The following is a 22,946-nucleotide window of genomic DNA, read 5'->3' as shown; positions in this document are numbered from 1 at the left end:
CTCACACCTTGAATTCCTTACGAATTTTACCAGCCGGCTCGGGAATTCGGCGAGCCCCTGAAGCACAAGGGCCCATGGGTGCATTTTCCCGCCTCGGCATCCTGCACCCATCCCGCCAGCATGCGTCGGCTCGTGGCGGCGCCATTAAACCCCGGCCACTGAAGGCTACCATCAGTGTTGCCGATCTGATATGTGAGAGTCGCTTCTGTGATCTACGGGGATCTTCCGGCCGAGTGGTTCAAGTGCCACATCCAACGTTACCCTGGCCAAGCGGTCACGAACTTCAACAACCGCTTCAGCCAATCCAACGATAACTCCAGATAATGACGAACAGCCAATGAGACTTTGAAGGGGAGTCTATCATAAGCGCGAAGCCTCGGGTAGATGATGCAAAATTACCTACCATGCCCAAATTCTCAGCACCAAGCCACTCTGACATGTGCATTGTCTGTATAATTACTTAATACCTAAGTACTGTGCATCCCGGATGTTCTACGACTTCGGCCTGGGTTCTAGACCACGCTAAGAATTCGAGACAGTCAGTCACTATCTAGATACTGCAGGCCATTCGACCCTGCAGATCATATCCGTCCACCTCGGGGACTCACCCCTCGAAGTGGATATCGACATGCTGCGAGTGTGGTGCTGGGGATTGGTATCCCGGCACCAACAACAGTCCTGACAGTGCGCACCTGCAGGCCGGGGGTGTAGGTTTCCCCACACTTTTAAAGCCAACAGATGCGTCCCAAGCCACACGCTCAGGCGAATGGGCTAAAAGATCGCAGCATCCGAGAATTATATCTCGGGGCCACAAGACGGTTTGAGGAAATCCGCCGGAAGAGCCCCGGTTGAAGTTGTCTGACCGGTTTGCAAATTTTGAAATTGCAGCATGGGGTGATTTGGAGTCGCCCGACAGAGGTAGTCTCGTGAGTTCTGGATCTGTGTTTACTATCGGAAGAGCAGAAGGGATGGGTGCCCCTAGATACACGACAGTAGGATTGCGGATCATCGCTCACTCATGCATTCGTATATGTGTAGCATCTCTAACACTGCACTAGTAAAGCGTTTCTGTGCCGTCGGATCTGCCAAGGAAGACATTGCTCCTGCCTCCTTGAACTTCTATACAGGATCCTGGTAACGTTAGTGAGCTCCTGGTAGTCAACTGGCATGAACGTGGTATGGCACCTGGGCAGTCGCCACATTGCAGGACGTCTCCCATCGTACTGTGCATCCACTGTATGTCCTCCGGTGTGCCAAATTACCAACAACTGCCAGTACAGCCGGCATCAAATCCTTCACCGGGATATAACTGCATGATGAAGCCCTTCATGTATTCAGGGACAGAATCTGCTGTTCTTTTTGTTTGCCTTGATGTCATCTCCTCGCTACTCTGGGGTGAGGTGGATAGCGCTTCGACGACTCCTTGAAATATATTTATTACAAGGTTCTGTATGAACTGCGGGCATCGCACAGGATCAGGTCTGCACACAATGTCCACAGGCTGGGCAGCTAATCGTCCAGGCGCCGATGAGCCTGATGTGAACAAGGGCCCGTCCCTTACAGCTGTCTCTGTGACGCTGACTCTCATAGCATTCCTGATAGTAGCACTCCGTGTTTGGTGCCGACTTCGGGTACTGAAGTCGTTTGGGGCAGATGTGAGTGCAGACATTTTGAACGGCACATCATTGTATGAGTATGCCGCTTACTTTTGTGGACAGGACTGGGTTATCATAGGAACAATGGTAAGATATAATCTGAGATATAATCTGACAAATTACTGCAGAGGGACATCTATGAAAGTCTCGCTAGCAACGAGATTTGCATCTCGGACTGCTCGTGTGCTGATACACGCTCCACCAGGCACTTTCACTTGCGGGCATGGGCATCACCCTGGGTCAAGTCGCAAATGGTGCTGGCAGACACGCGGCGTACCTGGAACCTGCAACCATACATATGGGACTCAAGCTGAACTACATTGGCCAAGTCGTCTTTCTGTGGGCACCCTGCATGGTAAAGGTTTCAATTGGTCTGTTCCTACTACGCGTCACCCCTGATCTCATTCACCGCAAGATCATCTACGGCGCCATGTCATTCATTCTCGCCTGGACACTTGCCTGTTTCGTTACCCTCTTGCTCCAGTGCGAGAATATCAGGGTAATCTGGGATGACTCGGTTCACACGGCTTGCTGGTCGGTCGAGGTGATACATGCACTTGGATGGGCTAGTGCTGGTAAGTATTAATGGACTCCCTAACGTTGCCATCTGCCCAGGCGCATCACAATCTTGTCTGACGCCGTTCGTCTAGTCGTGTCGATCACCAGCGACATATTCTTCGCCACGTTGCCGATAGCAGTATTGTGGAAGCTGCAGATCAACATGAGGCGAAAGATATCTTTAGTCGCTTTGCTGGGCTTGGGAATTCTGTAGGTTGACTTGCCAGCGACTTTGATCGTCTATTGAGAGCGTTCGGTTCTGATGTCTGAACTTCTGCTGCGAATTAGCGCTTCTGTTGCAGCAATCATCAAGACCGTATACATCGAGAATTACAGCAGCACTACGGACAACCTCTGGAACGCGACGGAGCTAACGATATGGACCACGTAAGTGCAGCATTTTTCTGAAACATCGCCCGCCTCCACCGGATCCCGATCCCTATCAGGAGCCTGAAAAGCTTCATCAGCATAACCCTTTTTGACGGATGATAGCGTCGAGCTCAACGTCGGTATCATTGCGGCGTCTCTCCCATGCTTGAGGCCATTCTTCAGGAGCCTGTCCAATGGCAGCACAGGCATCGCGACAGCTAAGGAATACCCCATGCATCCGTACTCCAAGACTCTAGAAACGGATCATTTCAATCATCGCCACACTCGATCCCAAACAACTACTCGGATATCAAGTGGGGGTCCCCAGCTAGAAGATTACTGCGCAAGCCAAGAAAGGTTTGTCTCTCCAGAATTGAGAAGGGATTCTGGCATTCGCAAAGTGACTGAGTACTCGGTGAGCTCGGAGCATGAGGCGAAGGAGATTGAGACCGATCTTGGAAGATTAAATTCAGACGAGAATAGAGAGTTCGGGACTGCTCTTTGAAACATGGCCACTACGCATGAATGGAGATTTAGGGTTGGACAACGACCAGACTTGTCATGACTTTTGTTCAACCCGGCATCTTCAGTTCCGTTGCAATGTATTTCAGCTGAAGCTGTCTTCCTTTCACACCTATCAAGCCCTTCTATAGCCCAACCTCCTCCACGGAGCAACAAGTGGTTGAGCATCCGGAGGGCGTATGGTCCCTCTTTTGATGATCCTTGGCACTGGAAAGCAGTAAAAATTGGTCTAAACTGCTCTACGGATACCTAGGTATGCTATTTAGAACGTGATATCATCTCTCAGAAGCCGGCCACCCTGGGCACTGTCCCGCTGCAGGTCACACTCAACAATGCTCTACACCACTCTTGCATTCCTTCTTTTACTAACATCCGCCGTCTTATCACCTTCTGGATACCCCCAGCTCTCAACTGTCCAAGTCCCCCAGCGGCGCCACCAGCGGTTGCCATATGACCGGCCCTTCTTGTATGTCCAGTGGTTATTTGCTGAACGGCGGACAGGAGCACGGCCGTGCAGGCCTGGTAATCCTCAAGCGTCAGTGAAAGGCCACATTGAAAATCAGCAGAGCGGTCCTGCAGGAATTACACTCACATCTCCCCTTGTACTTCTTGGTCTGCATGCGCACGGTGAATTTGCGGCACGGGAAGCAATACTTCCGATCTCCCATCCAGCTCCTCAGCCTCACGTGGAGCGGACAAGTAGTGCAAGAGCAGTGATCGCAGCCTCGCTTGCGGCATAGAGGGTGGTCGGCGGGATAGCCACGACACGAAAAATGCCCGTCTTGGTGCCGGAAAACTCGAGCTGGGCGGGCCCAGTCCCAAACTGGCAATAATTCATTGCTGTAGTGACTTTGTCCGACGTACGCGTACTCATGACGCCGCTGCCGATGGGAAAGACTGTCCTGGGCGACCTTCATATGGGCGGGGATTTTGTCGCCGCACTTGCATTCGATCTGTCCGGGGGGCACTGTCTGGTCGTAAAGTAATAGGTTGGGTCGGCTGGGGATTAGAGGGCGCGTCAGATCGCGAAAATAATGCGACGAGAGGGATAGGCAGACGAGGTCGTTGTTCTGACAGTGGGATAGGATGTCAAGCTGGAGCTCAGCTGGGAGCTTGATAAAGAGCGAGAAGGAGAAGTGTGGCAGTTCCCGAGACGTCGAATGCGATGTTGAGGTTGAAGGGTGGTCAGCCATGGTTTCCTAGTACGTAGGTACTTCAGTTAATACTGAGTAGTTTCAAAGCTGTGTAGTTGTGTGATGAGATGATCTTATTTGATGATGACGGATCCAAACGACGAGAGGATCACTTCTGGGCCAATATACCACAAGAGGTTGTACTTTCTCACGAAGCCATCTGGAAAATCTGAGGACCTTGGGATGCTGACCGTGAAGTTCAAATATCCACCGAGTGTTCTTGGCGTTGATCAATTTCTAGGCACGTCTTCGGCTGTTGGCAGGGGGCTGTAGTCACTAGTGTCTGCTGCCTGCTACTCAACAAGGGGGCTCCACATCCGCTGCCTAAATGGCCACGCTATGGACGCGAACTTGCCGTACAATAAGATCACCTGATTAAATTCATGTGAGTTCATTCGCTGTTACCTTTGACGCCACGATGCAGTTCTGTTACTCTGGGTGTCCAACATTGATGCATCCTCGCATGTTGCTCTTGTGATCCATGCTTGCCGTGTGCAGCAAGTCCAAGCAGGTGGAATCAAGAATATTTTGGGCTTGCCTCGTCATCATCGATATAACACACTTCAAAATCTGAGAAAACAAGTTTGAGGCGCACACAGCTAGGATTGCTTGGGAGGGACTCGGTTGCTCAAGCCTGTCTCGTCTGGGGAATATCTTGAGAGTCTTCCTCAGAGTGAGATCGTCATCGCCAAACCTCCCATCGAAACAGCTCCTCCCTCCAATCCCGAGACGGCAAAAATAGTGGTTACTGCCCCAATCACCATTGGCGCATGCCGTGGTGCTCAACTTGTCGGATGCACTATCTTTCCTCACTCAGACACTGACGGAAAAGGCATGCGGCCGTTCCAAGCGGCGGCAAGATCTATGACCATCTGTACTAAAATTCCAAGATGGAAGGGGTCCGCCATGCTAAAGACGTTGTTTTCGAGGCCAACAATGACTTTAGCAATGAAGCCAGAGCCTATCGGCGTCTTCTCACCTCCAACTACCAGAGTGGGACGCCAGGAATTCTGGATGAAATTGTGTTTAATATTCTCAATGCCTCGATAGCGATCGTTGGTCAATTTGAAAACGGATCAACTCACCGTTAATCTCTAAGGCCAGGCTAGGATTGTTCAGTCCATCTACACATACGGTTTCATTATCCAGGTCAGAGTTAAAGGGTTACAGAATCCGAATTGAATTACTCAGTGGGACCTATAGACTTTCTTGATAATGAAGAAAGGTTATTTCGACACGTCCTAGTTGCATTGCTTTTAGTTCTAGCCAAGAGGAATAAGAGTCTCAAGTTACCCAAAGGTTCCGCAATGAGCTCCCAACGTGGAAGCCACCTTAATAGGAGCAGGACTTGATATGTATGGCGGCGCTTTACGGAAAGAGTTTGCAGGAAGATTCGACCGTCACTCCGGGATTGAGCGCATGATCGTGGCCATGAGTCGTGGCAGAGCTTTCAGCTGCTTCAATGTCAGACAGTCCGGGTTTTGAGACCAGGACCCAAGCAAGCGCCGTGTGCATGTGACAATCAATTCGTTTTCGACTACTTCACCGCCTGGCAGGCGCCTACGTGAAAGTTGTGATACCTTGCATTACTCCGTGATCTGTGGGAATTTCGGGCAGCATGCCCTTAGTAAGGGAGAAAAGTCCACATCCGTCATCGAATTATCTTTCTACCAACGTCAACATTACTGCAGCCCTTTGTATTCCTTCCGGTCAGTAGCAATCAGCGTGGAGAAACGATACTACTGCATGCATGACTCAAGTTGGATTCGACCGGCGACGGCTAACTAACTGTCTTACTGGCTTTTCTCACTCCCATCTGATCTTAGATTATAGAGTTTGATGATCACCAAATTAAATTCTGCTCATGTGTGCACATGTATTTAAGTTCGGGAATTTTATCCGCGAATCCTATCTTCTGAAAGTATCACCGTCCATTTCCACAGGTGCCGGGGGGATTGGGGTGCGTGCGAGGCTAAGCCTTCACAAGGCTGATTTGCTACGATGCATGTTTGGGAGGCTGACGGCGAGGATGTGTGTCCAAATGGCTCGAAACACAGGCGGGATGCAATGGCCTTGAGCAAATTGGTGAGTACGACTTAAGGCATAGGCCACTTACAATGTGAAGCGGAAGGAAACGGGCTCGAATTGTTTATCCCGCCTATTTCGTCCACATTAACGATATCGGCAAGAGAACATTGAAGGCACTGGGGCTTTCAGAGAGATCACTGTAGAATAGGACTGATCTCGCTCATACTTGTGGTCGTAAGTTGTAGTGAACAGCTCGAACATTCCGGTGACGTTGTTAGTACATATTCAATTTCGGGGTGTCGGCGGCGAATCGTCACAAGATGAATCTGTAATTAGAAACTTAAAAGTGCCATGATAGTGTGGCGATGTTGCCGGAGGTGTGAACGGCTAGGTCCCAAAGAGAATGATGTTATTGACAGCGATGATGCATATCAGGGCTCATTTTATGACGCATGCGAGAAAGCAGAACTCGTTCTAGGTCTTCTCGTCACCTGCAGAACCGATGAGCGCCACTCAAAATCCGAGGAGTTTCAGAGATCCGTTCAAGGCTGCACACTTTGTGATCGACGACTCCCTGCGCGAATCCGGCAGCTCCCGCCGGCCTAACCCAGGGTCCAAAACACACACGAGGCCAATCAGAGCCAAGCATGGGACGCTCGATGCTACCGATGGAGTAACGGAAACGAGCGCTAGGATGCTGTGGGGAGGTTCAAGCTTGAATCGAGGCGTAGGTGCGGCCTCGATCCCGTCATGGTCATCCAGCCCGCCACCACGACATAATACACCACATAAACACTGCATACGTAGGTCGATTCCACTCCACCAGAGTGTGCTGAAGTCTGCGACGCCTCGACGCCTCGGGTGTCTCGCCGAACCGCTGGACGTGGCGTTGGAATGCCCAGGAACGTCAAGGTCGTCCGAACGTTCAAACAAGTCGTGAAATCGTCCCAATTGGCTCGTCACAGGCCTTGGCGACCCGAGACCACCCCGTGTTTCGACCCCGGCCGCCGGCCGCCAAGGTGGAGCAGCTTAGCCAAGCCGGGCTCAAATCGCATCTCGTGTCTACCGCCTGCTCGGCATCCGTTCTATAGTGCCCGTCGGACTCTCTGCCAAAATCTCTGGATGGAAATGAAACGAGACTCGTAGGCGAGAGACTCTGTGATGAGTTGCCCATGCTTTCATACTGAGCTCAAAATTTCGTTGAAAAGGCGACGCGCCCCTCGTCCTAACACCCTCATATTTCCTCCGCAGCGATCTCTTCCGTGTAAATATTAATTCTATTTCGATACCTCTTCTACTCGATCACATATATCTTACTGAGCTGTGCTCTTTTGTCCAACAAAAAACCTTCAATATGCGTTGCGCAATCATCATGTCCCTTGCCGCCCTGGCCGTGGCCGCCCCCATGAGCCAGAACCTCGAGGCCCGCCAGGACGACATCGCCAGCATCCTGGCTGCCCTTCAGGACTCGAGCCCCGAGGATGCCGCCGCCGCTCAGGGTGCCCTGTAAGCCAATGTGGCCTCCCAGCAACAAGTATCACCCCGTACTGACTCTCCCGGCTTTTTAGGCCCGCCGCTCTCCCCGCACCTCTTGCGCGCGCCGCTGAGGAGGAGGAGCTGGACGCCGACGGATACGAGCTCGACACCAGGGCCGCTGACGAGGAGTTCGATGCCGAGGGATATGAGCTCGACACCAGGTCGGCCGAGGAGGAGCAGCTCGATGCTGATGGGTATGAGCTGGACACCAGGGCAGCTGAGGAGCAATTTGATGCTGAGGGCTACGAGCTTGACACCCGCAAGACCAAGGACCCCCAGGAGGAGCAGGAGGAGGAGGAGGAGGTTGCTGCTGGTGAGGAAGACGCTTAAATAAAGTAGCCGGTTCATCACATCTTGGGCACGGGACCGGGATGTGACCATTGCGCCAGTGCAGGGGCATTCGCTATGGTTGTTTTTGTCTTCATTAAGTGCCGTGATAGACAATTCAGAACGTCAATAACAAACCGGTTAATGCTCTTCATAGGGGTCTGGACCGTCCCCCTGTCAGAAGTATGTGCTTAATCAGTTCCTCGGAATGTAACTCGGAGTATGGATTTTGTTGATGCGCTGTTGTATTCTCTGCTTTTTTTATCTCAATATCATCGCGTCTTCTTGTTTCTTTCTTTCGTCTTTAAAAGATGCTAGGTCTCGAGCGTTTGCTACTGTACAAAGGCGCCACAATGCATTCTATATATCTGGGGATTAGAAACAAGACGATTTATTCATGCATGCAGAAGTAAAAACAAACTGATTGTCGTCCTATTAGCATCTTGTCCTGTGCCTCAGGCTCGAGTGATTTGTTGTTACCCGACGACCTTGTGTCCGAGTCGTGACCACACTCAATTTCAGCTCCCTGAACAAGCCACGATTGAAAGCAAGGATGAAGGCCTTGCTCACGCCACACATGACCATCCACGGCATCCCAACAGCATCAGCGGAGCTCAAGTTGATGGTGAGCAAACACCGGTGTGTCCCGAAGGACATGTCGTGCCCATCGACCCCGGAGCCGTTCTGCGTCAGCAAAGGGACCATCAGCGCCGCCAGTCTCGCCAAGAACCGCGTCTTCAGTTCCATCACGCAGCCGACCTCCCCGACGGTGTAGGGTGCCAGCTCGCGCCACGGTGGCAGCGCGATCGGCACGGACCCGACGTTGTTGACGAGGATCGACACGCCGATGCCCCCGTCGATGACAGTCAGTCGCGCGCAGTGCGTCCTTCGTCTCGTTCAGCGTGGCAATCTGCGCTTTCATGACGATGGTCCTGACGAACTGCGGCCACCTGGTTGCTGTCTAGGTTACTCGGGCGGCACCTGCGCCGCCAGCCTCGCCGCCGCATCGGCTCATTCCTGCGCCTTGTTGCCCAGCAGGATGACCGGCAGCCCGTTCTTGACGAGGCCCTGGCCGATGCCATAGCCGATGCCCGCGCTGGCGCCCGTGATGAATGTGTATGTCTGTGTGGGTCAGGCTGCTGGTAGGCCTCGAGGGGCTTTGGCTCGGTGAGGAGGTGGGAGAGGAGGAAGTCGACGACGCGTTCGGCGGTGACGATACAGGATACTGTGCCGATGCAGGCCAGCGCGTGTGCGAGAGCTGTGGTTGTTGCTTCAAGCCTCCGGCTGCAGGATTCTCTGGTGGAAACTCAGGCAAGGCTGCCTGCAGTGTGTTAGTTAGAGAGGGTAAGTAAACCTTAGAGTTCAAGAGAAGGAGGACGGGTGGAGGGGGGAAGAGGGAGGGGGGAGGGGGGGAGGGTACAGGGTCAATTAAAAGAGAAAAACAAATCGGTTCAAGCAGGAATTGAACCCACGTGCTGGTGAGTGGGAAACATTGAGTGAATGGCAATGGCCGTCTCCCAACATCTAGACGTCACTTCAATCCATGCAGATCTAGAACAGAGGTTGACACCTGAGACATCCCCGATGAGGATACGCAATTGGTTCAAAGATAAACTGACAGCTTCTTCTAGTCTTCAGTATGCAAGAGACAAGTTCAAGGAAGAAAGAACTTTGGAGAGGAGGAGGGCAAAAAAAATAATGCTTCTTAATTGAGAACCAACCAGTTGACTGGCTGGAAGCTGTCACAAGACCCCTCGACTATGCGGCACTGTTGACCACAACCAGAAGTTTGCGAACCCTTGGAGGCATCAGTAACACCTCATACTCCGGCTATTTATCCATGATGTGGCCGCCAGCCAGAGCACAGCCGTCGGATCAACTACTATGACGTCGGGCTGTGTCTGGTATCGCACAACGAGAGACTGGTGAATGGACCGCTCGATTAGGAACGGCCACCCTCCAATTTCTCGCCTGAGAGCAAAGTCGCTCCCCTTGGCCGCTGCGCCAAGTTGCCTTGTGTTTAGTTAAAAATATACAGTTGGGCCAGCTTTTCAAGGCAGCCCACTGGCGCAAACGAGTTCGACAGGGGTGCCTCTCCTACCAACCCCTCCCCCAAGCAAGCTGCTCCTTTTGACTACCCTTTTGACTACCCTTCTAATGTTTTCTATTGTTTCCCAGGCCAGGTGATGGGCTCAAGCGTGAAATCTGCTTCACTCAAAATTGATCTGGAACTTCGGACCACCTCTCTATGAGCTGCTCAGGACCACGCAGTTGTGTTCCACCTTCAGAAGACCAGTACCCACTCTCAGCTTTGCAAGGCCCTTCCGCTTGGGTGCTGTTATTGGAATACAAAAGAAGTCTATGAACTTTCGAAGTTGATTTCGATCCGTGGTAATCGACTTTTTCAAGGAATTGGACCCGGGGCCACACCAACATAAAGGTAGGCGCTGACCACACCTCCCAGCAGCGAGGACATTTAGGTTTCGAGTTGAAGACAACCTAGAGGTGCGTTCTTGATACACCCAGGTGCCACACCAGGCAACTTGGAGATCAAATACTCAGTATCAACTTGGTCATTCAATACGAGGGGTCTTGGGTGTGCCCTCTGATCTATGTATCACTAATCCTCCATCTCGATGTCCTCATCCTCCCCAATTTCGATGCGAGCGAGGCGCTCGCGCACCTCCTCAACCGGACCGCCGCCCATCTCGATGTCCTCGTCAGCGCCCGTGCCCTGAGTTTGGGGCGCTGACCCCGTCGCCTTCCGAACGGGCTCGATCGCCGGAGGCAACACACCGCGGAACAGCTCCTCGTCGGCGTCTAGCCACTCGTCACTAGCGGCGGCGTAGAACGCGTCAACGGCGTGCGCGAGGGCGCCGTGCTCCTTGATCTAAGAGTATTCAACAGACCAGGTCAGCAACTAGTTACAGGTTTCTTTCAGGAAGAGCGACGTGAATGTACGAGGCAATGTATGTGTAGGCAGGGTCGGCTTACGTTGAAGGGCTCGCGGGGTTTGGCGTGCCAGTCTTTACGCGCGCGGCCGATCCGGAGGAACAGATCGATGAAGGTATCCTCATCGATGAACTCTCCCCACGACAGACGACGGCGCAGGTCACCCAACCAGTCCAGAGCGGTGTCGAAATCGTCGGTGCGGCCGGCGGCGGCGTCCGCACGAGAAGTCTCGAACATGGCCACAAAGGCCAGCTCGACATCGCGACGAGCGTTCTCGCGCGCATCGGCGCGAAGCAGGGTGACGCCTCCGTGGTCACGGAGGGCATTGCGGACCTGGCAGAGCGGTCTTGCGTTAGTGGAATGTCGCGCACGATTGGGGTGAGGATCTCGTGGGGGTCATTCAATTACGAACCGCGATGTCCTGACGCTCACGCGACATCAGAGTGTCGCGGTCTGGCCAGAGGAAGCCAGCGCGAGGGAGGTGGGCGCGCAAGGTGTTGCGGAGTTGAGCGGAAGTCGAAGGCATCTTGCTGGCCGTTGATGGTGATGATGAAGGATTTGGAAGTGAGGTCGAAGTTCTTGTTGTCGCAGCTGCTGAGTTGCTGCTGAGAGGGATGTGGTTGGTGTCGTTGGTTTGTTTGTTGTTGCGAACGACGACGCTGCGTTGATTAAAGGCAGCCAAAGCAGGTCGAGGGGGCACGGGGCAGGGGGTTGGAAGGTGAATCCAGCATTCACCTCTGTGTCTGCGAGCAAGCCGCGCTTTTGCATGCAGGAAGGCTCTCAGTGAAGACAGATGCTCCAAGGTTGCCGTCCAGGCCAGTGACAGATCCATACCAGGGTACTGCCAGTGAAGGGACTTGTTTGCTTGAGGGGGGGGCAGGATGTCGTCCCCTTCACCTCTCCCATGAGCCTCCAGTCCGGCCTGGAAGACACTGCCCCTTCTCCAAGGCTAATTGATCAGGAACCGATGGTCCAGTCCTCCGCGTCCAGAAGCCAGCACCGCAAATGTCTTCTCTACAGGCAGATCCCTCGAGCTGAACCCGACCAGGAAAACAAAGTCGCCCTCAGGGATGACCCACGCTTGATCATCAGTATCCCAGTAACTCACATCCCTCCGCTGTAGACGGAACTCGACGTCCGCAGATGCCCCAGCCTCGACAAACACCTTATCGAAACCACGCAACACCTTAACCGGCGTGCCCTCCGGCGCGCCATCAGGAAACGACAGGTAGATCTGCGGCACGGCGTGCGCGGCTCGGTCACCCGTGTTCGCGACACTGGTCCTGACGACGACAACGTCCTCCCAGAGCTCGGGGAGCCCGCCTGGCTGGACGGTGCTGTTGGAGTCGGGCCTGGCGGCCACCGCGCCCGCGGCCAGCGCGACGGAAGTGCCCTGGCTGTCGATCTCAAACGTCGTATACGTAAGACCGAAACCGAACTCGTACAGCGGTTCGATCCCCTGCGCGTCGTAGTGGCGGTAGTCGACGAGCAGCCCCTCGGAGAAGTCCGCCTGCCAGCCGCGGGGGTCGGTCACAGGCGAGGTGAGGTTGACGACTGCCGGCCCCGCGTCCTCGGCGGAGCGCGGGATGGTGTACGGCAGGCGGCCGGACGGGGCGACGTCGCCCCAGAGCAGGTCGGCGATGGAGTTCCCGCTCTCCTGGCCGGGGTAGTGGGCGGCGAGGATGGCCCCGATCTTGGGGTTGCCGGCCCACGGCATGGTGTTGACGCCGCCCGAGTGGGTGACCACGACGGTGTTGCCGCAGAAATCGGCCACGTTGTCGATGACGGCCGTGGAGTTCCCGTCGAGCTCGAACGCGGCGCGGTCGAAGCTCTCGCTGGCGAAGGTCTGCTGGAACACGAGGCAGAGCTCGGGCGGCGGGTATATGCCCCTGAAGTCCTTGTTCGCGATGGCCTCGTTGTGGGTGATGTACATGACCTGGGCTCCGACCTCGCTGGCTTTTGACTTGATGGCGTCCAGCGGGGAGACCACGTAGGACGGGCGGCCGGTGCCCGAGCCGCCCCCGATGACCATGGTCCCGGTGTTGACGCTCTCTGGTGCCTCAGAGGGCCGGAAGAAGCCGTTGGTGAAGTCGCCGGCGTCGTTCCCGAACACGCCGATCACCTTGGGGCTCTTCAGGGGAAGTGTGTTGTTGTTCTTGAGGAGCACGGTGCCGGCGGCGCCCATCTCGCGGATGAGCTTGGCGTGGTCTCCTCGGACGTCACGGCCGCGGGGGAAGACAAAATCAGGGTCGTCGGGGATCAGGCCGATCTGACGGCCCAGCTCGATGGACGCCTCCTGGACGATCAGAAGGTACGGGAACGAATCGTCTGGGGATGGGTAGTCGGCGGCATCCTGCTCGAAGTAATAATATGGGGTGAGGATATTTCGCATCATCTCATCCACCCTCGCTTCGGTTACAGACCCGTTGCGGACGGCATTCAGCACGTTCTCGCCGAACCAGCGCTCGCTGCCTGGATAGGCTGTAGGGAGGTAGCCGGGCATCTCGAGGTCCAGGCCAGCATTGATAGACTTTGCGGTTGAGTGGGTGGCGAACCAGTCCGATACTACAAAGCCCTTGAACCCAAGCTCGTCGCGGAGCAAATTCTGCATGAGGTAGCTGTTCTCACAGGAGTATTCCTGGTTGAGACGGTTGTATGAACACATCACCGAACTGGTGCCGCTCTTGACCGCGTCGGCGAACGGCCACATGTAGAGCTCGTGGATCGTCCTGTCGTCGATGTTCGAGGATATCCCCTCGGTGCGAGTCCCGTCGGGGCTTGTAGTGGAAGAGCGCTGCGTCTCTTGCTCGTTGCCGATGAAGTGCTTGGTACTGGTCTGCACGCCGGCATCCTGCAGGCCGAGGACGCTTTCTGCAGTTGAGACGCCGGCGAGGTATGGGTCTGGGCCAAAGCCCTCCCAGTTTCGCCCACCGAGAGCGTGACGTCCCATAGGACCCGTCGTTGGGCTACACTACGTTAGCTCAGACGGTTCTTCCTCAAGACAGAGGCAGGGAGCCATCCTTACCCAAGAGCAACGTCGGCGCCTTTGGCTTTAAACTCCTGCCCCAGGGCATATCCGCGGTGGTATATCAGCTCTCGGTCCCACGTGGCGGCAGCTGTGATCCCCGATGGGAAGACGCTGACTAGATCGGCCCGGTTGACCGCATTGGGCCCGTCAAGCATGCAAATCCCCGTGAAGTTCAGGCGAGGGATAGGTGCAATATTGCCAATGCAGTAACCCGCGGAGCCGTTTCCAGTGATCACCATGACCTTTTCGTCCAAAGTCAACTGTGATATGAGGCCCTGGGCCAGCCCCACGGCAGTATCCCAATCCCGAGTTCCTGATTTGCAGTTTAGGGCTTTTTGGTTCTCATAGTATGCACTTTGCAGGCTGAGAGGTTACTGACCATTCTTTCCGAGGCGGTACCCAGCTGCAGTGGCAGCAGCTGCAGCATGTGTCAAAAGGAACAGTAGAAGCGATGCATTCATTGTGCTGACCATTTTGCCAATTCCCGTGTGACTCTCAGCTATATACGTAGTGGAGCTTACCCACGGCCTGGGGAGCTGGCAGATTTTGTACGTCAGGCGGCGGGGCTGCGGACCTTTATACTACTAGAAACAGTGAAATTCACGCTCCCCGGGAGCCGATTGTCGTTCAAATGTTGAGCTCGGGTCGAGGAAGCCGTTCGTCCATGTCCAATCCAATATCCCCCGCGTCAAAGCGTGATGAGGTGACGGTACTCACGAAGTAACGCTAAGACGACATCCGGATGCAAGGAACACGGTGAGATGAACTCTTGTTCCTGGCATGATCCCAGAATGCGGAGATTTTGCCGATCATTGTGACCTGCCAAGTAATTCTGATGAATATTGATCCGTAGAATTCATGTGTCTATTCGATGCAACCACGTTGTACTGGGAATCAGCTGGCAGCTTCCTGCCATCCCATGTCGTCAGTGATCGTCTATACGGGTACGCGTATTGAGGCGAGTCTCATTGGCTACTTACCCCGGGAACGAGGTGGACCTCTTGAGAAGGGCCGAGCCGCTACCAGCTCATTTTGTACAGACACATGCCTAAGCGACCGTTGCATTGGAAAACGCGGGGTTGCCATGGCACCAGTATGGGATATACGAAATACGAATAGGCTAGACATGTGCTCAGGTATCTCAGATCGTATGTTCCGTAACCTGGCAGTGCGGCCATTCTCTCCATCGGTTTCGGCCACATTGTATTATTTGTTCAACTGTGTATTTGTCTGTTCGTCGTCTTCTCGGCTTTTGGACTGCCCATCGGCTCGTACCTCGAGCGCGAAGTCAACAATTGCTCTGTAATCTTGTCGCTTCCCATCTCAAGCCTCGCTCTTAACCGAACCGAGATTGACTGATGCTCCAATCAACTCGGTTGGTCCATGTCGATGAGAAGAACATTCAAATACGCCTGTATGCTCACATTTTGTCCACTTTTACGACACTTGGCCGAATGATACATCCTGGCGCTTCATATAGCAACTGGAAGAGCGTGTAACGCATCAGAGTACGGTCTAAATATGCATTCATACAGATATATTAAGCAATCTTCTCAGCCTGACAGATGGATAACGCGTTCCAATCATTTACTTGTGCACTATCTTGGGTCCCAAACCGTCTTCATTCTTGACAACGCTATGAGCCCTGGAGACATCTGGACTCTTTGGTACCACCCTACTACCTTCCTTCGTGTGTCCCAGCCGGACCACTCACTACAATTCGGCATCTTTCTCAGTCTATTTCGATATCTCTTTTCAGTAAACATATACACACACTGTTCGGGTGACCACAATCTCGACATCATGTCTGTTTCGACCGTCGTAACTGTGCCTTTGCCCCACACCCCTAGCTATTCTCGAGACCCGGCCCGTGGCTGCCCACAAGCAAGCAAGCTTGCATGTCGTCTTTCTGCTTTGGCCATCCGAAATTAGAAACTAGGTAATATATCAAGGGGCTCTAGTGACTTCATATGATAGATCGGGCGATAGCCCCCGGGATCTCGGCAGCTGAATCGCTCTGTTGATGATCACCAGCTCAGATTGCCACCATGACTAGTCAAGTAAGAGGCCTGCAGTTGGTTCAGCGCCAGCAATTTGACGAGGAATACTGGTTCATGTATGGACCGTCATTACAAAGTTTTCCAATTTGAAATGTCATTCTGCTGAGATTGTCGCCTCCCGTCCCCCACGATGTGATGTGCCTTGATAGGGCTGAAGTGAGATGTGATTTTCAAATATGAGTTAGGGTTAGGCCTAGGCCGCAAGATTTCAGCTTTAGCCCAGAACGCGAGTTCCTTGTCCAGGGCAATGCTGCTAGTTTGACCTTCGCAGGGTTGTTTGAAGATCGGGACTATGGACTGAGCGTTTGTACCTAGGTAGCCAAAAGACCAAACAAAATAGCTTGAGCAAGTGGATTTCAAGGCCGACTGTCTGGCTTTGGCGACCTGGCGATCGACAACTTGGGTGTCGGATTACGAGACCAATTCGGTTCTTCCGGGAAGTCCGACACACCTCGGAACGATCCCAGCCTCTCGACCACAGCCAGTTGCCTCGCTGTCGTGCTGCCACGCAGTCATGGCCATCAAGCCAGCACAGCATTCTTGGCAGGCCCGAACCAGTCTGGCTTGAGGCTTGGATCTAGGCCAGGCCGGGGCTGTCAAGTCAAAGCCCCAGCGAGTGTGGTTATTGTGGCGAGTCAGGCGTTTTTGAGAACTGGCACCTCTGGCCGTGAGAAACCCTCAATCGCGCCTATACAGTAGTTGGAAGGGACTTTTTTCCTTCCATATTATTCCATGTGCGGAAATTGCCGAGAGTAGCAGTCAATGCTCCAAGGCCTTGATGCTTGATCACAAACCTGGACAGGAACAGGTCGCCAGAATCACCATAACTTAGAAGGGCGTAGGACTGCCTCCCAATTCCCCATGCGATTCAAGCACCACCGCTACTACTAAATCCCCCATGCGGGATTCTCATCCTCAGGCCACGGTCAAAGTCCAAAGTCAAATTTGTCGATCCACGCAACGCACGGTGGCGCCGCACGCAACATCAGCATCAAGCAGTCCCCTGCCAATGACGAACCGTCAGCCCGGCATTGTGGGGGACAAGGTGGAGACAGTCGTGCGCGTCGTCCAGCTCAAAGCCCCCCGTTGCGGAGATCTCGGACCCTAATCATAACCGGGGGGTGGTGGGAGAAAAGCCTAACCTGCAGTGTACAATGCAAATGCGGGTTCCCGGACTTCATCTTGTCCCCCGGCGACCGAGGGTCCGATCCTAACTCCGCTCTGAGCACTCAGCTGGAGCCTCTTCCTGCCGTCACGCCGGCACAGCCAGGATTCGCACGCTGAGTAGGGGCGCAGCTCTTGAAGATGGGCCATATAGCTGTGGCTCTGTCGTTCATTTTATATTCTTTGCGCAGTGGAGGCGGACCCCGGGACCGGGGCTTGTCTGCAGTGGTGGACGTTCCTTGTTTGTCCGGCGGGCGTCGAGTGACACGAGCTGAGCTGACTAGGTCCTCACCTGTCGGACCATGACAGGCACCCTGGGGGAGGGGGAAGGTTTAATAAAAGCATCTTGTCAGCCTGTGGTGGTCTGGCTGCTACGTACACTTCACATCTCTGTTTTACTCATCGTCACCGTGATACCCCCTCTAGTTCCCTGCTTGCTCAATCGTTCGTCACTCGTTTGCTTTACCAAAGTTGCTGCAAGCGTTTCAACAGACACAACAATCAAGTCGACCGATAGCTCCTTAACAACACCTGAAATCAGACTTTCCTCCGGCTATCCCGATACCAGTGGGCCTCACGGGATCCCCATCACAGCAACTCAAACTACACAAACACACACACACACACACACACACACAATGGGTTCCCACAGCCTACGACAACGCCTCGCCGGCGCGGCCATCGCGGCCCTCCTGACAAGTTCAGCGACGGCGGGCCCCTCGCCATCGACGGGCACAGCATGCCTAGCCAACGTCGTCTCAGACCTCTCGTGCGCGGACCCCTCGGTCATGACGAGCTGCATGGCCGCCGAGATGGTAGACGCACGGCTCCTGGCGGCGTGCCTGGACGCGGCCGGCTGCGCGGGGGACGAGGCGGATGAGACCGCGCTGTGGATCACAAGGATGTGCCAGCAGGAGGACAACAGCGCGCAGCAGCCCGGCTCGGAGGGCGAGCTCCGGCGGAGGAGGTTCCACGCCCGCGGCAACGACAAGCGACAAGCGGCAGACAGCACCACCACAAGCGGCGCCACGTCGACGACGTCGGCGGCGGCGGCCACCTCGACGAGCTCCTATGCGGGCATCGACATCGGGCTGTCGAGCGCTATCGTTGGTTCCGTTATGGGTATTGCAGCGTTCCTAGGTATCGGAGGTGTGCTCGTCAGTGCCTGGATGGAGAGCGCGGCCCGGAAGAAGGCGAAGAGGGAGCAGGTTCAGAGGCAGGCCTTGATGTCCAACATTGGCTGAGAAGGTAGGAGTTGGATTAATATTTGGGATAGGCGTCGCGGGGCGTCCGGTTAGCATCAGTATTCGGTGCATAAATAACGCTGTGTTTTTATCGGGACCAACAAAATTGAATTATTTTGCCAACTGTCCGTTTTCAACGATTCCCCTGGACTCTTTTTAGAGTAAATCCGTGTGTGCAAGCCCGGACTTGGGTTACATGTAGATTCGGTGATCCAGGCCGGACCCGGTCTGAGGATGTTGTTGCTGCAATGAGGCTGAGCTTTCTTGTGCCATGCTATTATTGGTGAGGGAGGCTTTCGTTGCCGTGGGACGACATCTTAGCAAGCTACACATGTGGGAGTACTTCAAGAGCAATCATTATTGCTCGGAAGCGTGGTGTCGTCTTGCGTGGGGCCAGCGGCCCTGCTGGGCTTCACATGTAGGCGCACCATACAGCCTCGGGCTGAGCTCGTCTGTTCCTAATTATGCGCTGCTGAAGAACCGTTCTTCTCAGACAAAGCACTACCATGCAAATACCTGTGGTTTGCTACAGCCGTTGTGACCTGTAGGGGTTCCTCCTTCTCGTCCGTCGGTAGATCACCAACCGGGCAGCCTAGAGGACTATGAGACAACACACCAGACGCGGACGAGCCACACGGCTCTGTTGACACCATGGGACCTTTTCAAGATGTGGCGGTGTACGGAAGTGGTGTATGTGATGACATTTCATTCTCCCCAGTGCATTGTTTCCGGGTCGATTTGACTTTGTCCCAGGTGTGACTGATGTTATGACACTCAGCGACCGTGATCTTCCACGTGGTCATCCATTCCTGCGAAGTGACTAGGAATAATCGACCAGTTTTACCAGAACGCACGAGAGACCGGCACAATCCGGTAGTACTCACTGCGTTGGTAGTCGATAACGGCGATTCTTAGCACCTAAAAAGACCAACACACTGGACTGGTGCAGTAAGGCAGCCAAACACAACCCGCGTATCTATTACCGATGATGCCAAACATTCTCAGTGGTCATGTCATGCGAATAGACCTCAATCTCTTTGCCACACACATCAACGTCGGGTTCTCCTATGCGACAGTCAGCCATGTTTCTGCACAACCCACGACCCGGGATAGTCGATTCCACATACGTGCCCAACGCGCTAGCCTCGATGATTCACGTCGGAAGTGCAAGCAGACACAACCTCCAGAAATCACCTCCATACAGCCTGAGGTCTGCCGTAAAGCGGTCGTATAGAGCAACACAACCGTTGGTGGCCTTGAACCCTCCCCCCCCCTCGGCTGTTTCCTCTCCAGGCCAGCGTGTAGGTAGGAAGGACTGTCGCTGCAGTTAGAGAATGATCCACCGGGGGATCTCGCCAAGATGGCTCGAACGTGAGCGACAGATGACTACCTAAGACCCCTCGTCATCCTCATCCATGCCGTCGGCAAGCTCGTCCTCATCCAGGTCCTCCTCGTCGTCATCCTGGTCAAGCTTAGGGATCCTGACGACAAACACGGGCGTCTCGTCGGCGTCGTCGGTGTTGCGGACGACGAACGCGACGGGGTCGTTGTTCCGGAGGCCCATGCTGGCGGGGGTCTCGCCGCCGCGGATGCGGAGGTCCTTCCAGCCCTTGGAGTCGTCGTGGGGGTCCCTCATGACGCCGTAGGCGACGTGGTAGCCGGCGTCTTCTGTAGGGAGAGGCGTGGGCGGCTCGCCGACGTCGGGCCGCAGGCCGCGCGGGTAGCGGTCCTGGAGGGCCGAGATGAGCTCTGCGGTGAGCTCGGAGAAGGGTGCGACGGGGTCGACGAGGAGAAAGATTGTGTGGACGCCGTATTTGAGGCGCAGGGAGATGGGCATGTCGGGCGGGTCGTCCGGTCTTACATCCTGGCTGGGTGGCTGTTTTGGTGTGGGATTGGGTTAGCATGGGTTGCTGGCAGCTTCAAGAGTCGCGAGAAGTCGCGAGAAGTCGCGTGTTGGGCGTTGTTGGTTGGAGTAGCGTAACCACTTACCATCTTGACCGTGATGCTGGAAGGTGGATGGATTGAAGTGGGTATCTCAGCAGCGACTGTCAGATCTTCCCGGTGAGGATGACTGCAGGGAGATACAGACACGCACAACACCAGGCAGACCCGAACCAAATGAGCAAGCCAACAAGGGAGGCAGAAGGGAGGAAGTCCAAGAGTGACGTTGATGAAGACAATGCAATCAATCAGCCTGGGCTCGGGTTAGGGCGGGGCGATTTCCGCCATGATGTACGTACCGCAGGCAGCAGGAGCTTGGGCCACCCAGAAAATCTAGTGGGGCTCTCAGAATATGTATGTACCTCCGTACCCAGGTACCCAGGTACCTCACAGTTGCGGTTCAGGTTGGGAGAGAGAGGAAATCAGAAGCCCCTCAGATGCACCCTCGTTCTGGTGATCCCTCTGCATCTACAGCCTCAACCCGCCCCATAATAGCCCTGCCCTAGGGTTCAATCTGCCTGTCCTGCTCGACCGAGACCATACCCAGCAATTTGACTGCACCTTGCAACCCGCGCAAGCTCGAGAAGCAGCAACAATATGGGCCGCCCTCCAAAGACGAAGGAGGAGCTCGAGGCCTTCATGGCCAGGCTGCCAGTCGACTACCAGGAGCGCCGCCGGATCGCCCTCGAGAACAGCCGCCTGAACATGATGGCACCTACGAGAATACTGCTTGCGGCCGTGTCATCCCTCGGCGTCGGCACGTCTCTGGGCATGGCCCAGGGCAGCAAGATGGCCGGCCTGCAGTTCCGAGCCGAGCACGCGCACAAGCTGCCCACCACGCCCACCGGCTGGTTCATGTACCACAAGAGCAAGAACTATGTCATGGCCAGGGGCGCTCTCAAGGAGGGCCTCAAGATGGGCCTCAGGGTGTCCTTCTGGACCACCGCCATGTTCGTCGTCGAGGACATGTACGACGAGTATCGCGAGTCCAAGGACTTTGTCAACACCGTCCTGGCCTCCCTGACTGTCGCCGGCGGTTTCAGCCTGTGGAGTACGTATCGCAGCACCATCTTACCCCTCTGTCGATGCTGCGGATGAGCTGCTCTGCTAACCACCTGGGCCGTCTGCAGATCGGTTCAGTCTCCCCATGACCGCCCGAACCACCAAGACCGCCCTTGCCGTCGGGCTCGTCTTTGGCGGACTCCAAGACGCTGCCGGTGCAGCACGAGGTCGACCCATTGGCTACATTGACTGGATCAAGAGACGGGTCCGCGGACAGAGCAGCGGGCTGGAACAGAAGCTGTGAGATGCCCGCGCACACGAGGCAGGACGCATTTTGCATCCAGCATCGCAGTCTTTTCTTCGAATAAAAAGACTCCTTCAGCCGACAAGATGCGGATCTGATCACTGGTCAGACGCGGGTCACGCGGGCGATGCTGTTGACGTGCTGCAGCAACATCATGATGACCTCCACCGATCTCGGACATGGACAACATTTACTCTCGGCTTTCCAAGGCTGAAGGTTTGATGACAGGCGGAGGGGACGCCCGGGCCCTGGCTCTGAATCAGCCTTCAAGACCAGCGAAACCAAGAGACTGACGCCGCTGCAGACCGCAAAGGTCGCCGTGGTGGGCCCAGGACCCAGGACAGGGACGAGTCGCGCCATGCTGAAACGACCAGATTGGCTGGGACGCCAGTTCGTGGTGCCTGGCACCAAGTGCTTAAGCCGTTGGCTGCCATTCGGCCGGCTGGCCGGACGACTCTGCACCCAGTCTAGCGATCCGGGCCATGGCAGCCGCCATCGAAGGGCCCCGCAAAAATCGGCATTGCATCTCTGGGAGACCCACAGAAAGCCGAAGTGCATGGGAGGGCCAAGAGCTTCCAAGGTGACCCCGACAGCCCGAATCAGTGCTGCGACGCAACAGGCTCGCATCCTCGCCTTGTCTTGCAGCCTGCATGTCGCTTCCATGCAGGCCCATCTCGACGACAAGCTCAGACAGCAACAAGCTCGACCGGGTGACGCCCACATGACCGAGCTGCGTCCTCATTCCAGCTGCCACTGAGTGTCTGTCGGGCGGTCGGGCAGTCAGGCAGTCTGGGCAGAAATTATGTCTCTCTCGGCCCCAGATTTGCGACTTTGAGATTGGCCCGCAGAGAGTTGGGGAAACAAAGGGGGCCGTCCGAGGAATCTACACTATTTGTCAATGCCTCTCCAACAGCGACCATTGGGGAGCCACCAGCCGGCCAGTGCGACGGCTAGACACGGCTTTCCCCCCAGGCTGCGTTTATCCACCCTTTTGAGCCTTCCCCACGTGATGGTCAGCGATAAGGAGTTGGAGGGATTGGCCCGGCCGCTGGTCTCAGACTTC

The 22,946-nt window shown here is 55.0% G+C and overlaps 7 protein-coding genes across 7 annotated transcripts; 4 read left to right on the top strand and 3 right to left on the bottom strand.

The window, feature by feature from the left end:
- Positions 1-1,490: 1,490 nt before the first annotated feature.
- KVR01_010177 (uncharacterized protein) lies at positions 1,491-4,307 on the top strand (the record flags this gene model as incomplete). The annotated part of the gene is made up of 8 exons (XM_044794979.1): positions 1,491-1,631; positions 1,719-1,742; positions 1,861-2,230; positions 2,516-2,600; positions 2,706-2,997; positions 3,525-3,626; positions 3,845-3,919; positions 4,227-4,307. The coding sequence occupies 8 exons, from the start codon at positions 1,491-1,493 to the stop codon at positions 4,305-4,307; spliced, it is 1,170 nt and encodes a 389-aa protein (XP_044640336.1).
- Positions 4,308-7,679: 3,372 nt separating this feature from the next.
- KVR01_010217 (uncharacterized protein) lies at positions 7,680-8,191 on the top strand (the record flags this gene model as incomplete). The annotated part of the gene is made up of 2 exons (XM_044787739.1): positions 7,680-7,831; positions 7,894-8,191. The coding sequence occupies 2 exons, from the start codon at positions 7,680-7,682 to the stop codon at positions 8,189-8,191; spliced, it is 450 nt and encodes a 149-aa protein (XP_044640376.1).
- A 2,567-nt stretch (positions 8,192-10,758) lies between these two features.
- On the bottom strand, positions 10,759-12,007 carry KVR01_010356 (uncharacterized protein). Its single transcript, XM_044794774.1, has 3 exons — positions 11,553-12,007; positions 11,183-11,473; positions 10,759-11,078 (listed from the first exon to the last, which is right to left on the bottom strand). Exons 1-3 carry the CDS (start codon positions 11,970-11,972, stop codon positions 10,809-10,811), a joined length of 981 nt encoding a protein of 326 aa, XP_044640515.1. The 5' UTR covers positions 11,973-12,007; the 3' UTR covers positions 10,759-10,808.
- Positions 12,008-12,089: 82 nt separating this feature from the next.
- KVR01_010509 (uncharacterized protein) lies at positions 12,090-15,028 on the bottom strand (the record flags this gene model as incomplete). Its single annotated transcript, XM_044787477.1, has 3 exons — positions 14,548-15,028; positions 14,166-14,481; positions 12,090-14,106 (listed from the first exon to the last, which is right to left on the bottom strand). Exons 1-3 carry the CDS (start codon positions 14,639-14,641, stop codon positions 12,090-12,092), a joined length of 2,427 nt encoding a protein of 808 aa, XP_044640668.1. The 5' UTR covers positions 14,642-15,028.
- A 1,947-nt stretch (positions 15,029-16,975) lies between these two features.
- Positions 16,976-20,808, bottom strand: KVR01_010441 (uncharacterized protein). The gene is made up of 4 exons (XM_044782023.1): positions 20,626-20,808; positions 20,027-20,512; positions 19,764-19,951; positions 16,976-19,701 (listed from the first exon to the last, which is right to left on the bottom strand). The coding sequence occupies exons 1-2, from the start codon at positions 20,626-20,628 to the stop codon at positions 20,027-20,029; spliced, it is 489 nt and encodes a 162-aa protein (XP_044640600.1). The 5' UTR covers positions 20,629-20,808; the 3' UTR covers positions 16,976-19,701; positions 19,764-19,951.
- On the top strand, positions 18,031-18,636 carry KVR01_010595 (uncharacterized protein; the record flags this gene model as incomplete). The annotated part of the gene is made up of 1 exon (XM_044788888.1): positions 18,031-18,636. One exon carries the CDS (start codon positions 18,031-18,033, stop codon positions 18,634-18,636), a length of 606 nt encoding a protein of 201 aa, XP_044640754.1.
- Positions 20,809-21,174: 366 nt separating the features above from the next.
- Positions 21,175-21,883, top strand: KVR01_010138 (uncharacterized protein; the record flags this gene model as incomplete). The annotated part of the gene is made up of 2 exons (XM_044784288.1): positions 21,175-21,628; positions 21,708-21,883. The coding sequence occupies 2 exons, from the start codon at positions 21,175-21,177 to the stop codon at positions 21,881-21,883; spliced, it is 630 nt and encodes a 209-aa protein (XP_044640297.1).
- Between the last annotated feature and the right edge of the window lie 1,063 nt (positions 21,884-22,946).

The sequence above is a fragment of the Diaporthe batatas genome, assembly GCF_019321695.1.
Source record: "Diaporthe batatas strain CRI 302-4 chromosome Unknown Contig00013, whole genome shotgun sequence".
NCBI classification, from domain to species: domain Eukaryota; kingdom Fungi; phylum Ascomycota; class Sordariomycetes; order Diaporthales; family Diaporthaceae; genus Diaporthe; species Diaporthe batatas.
Note: the sequence above shows the minus strand (reverse complement) of the source record. Positions and strands in the feature narration are given on the sequence as shown.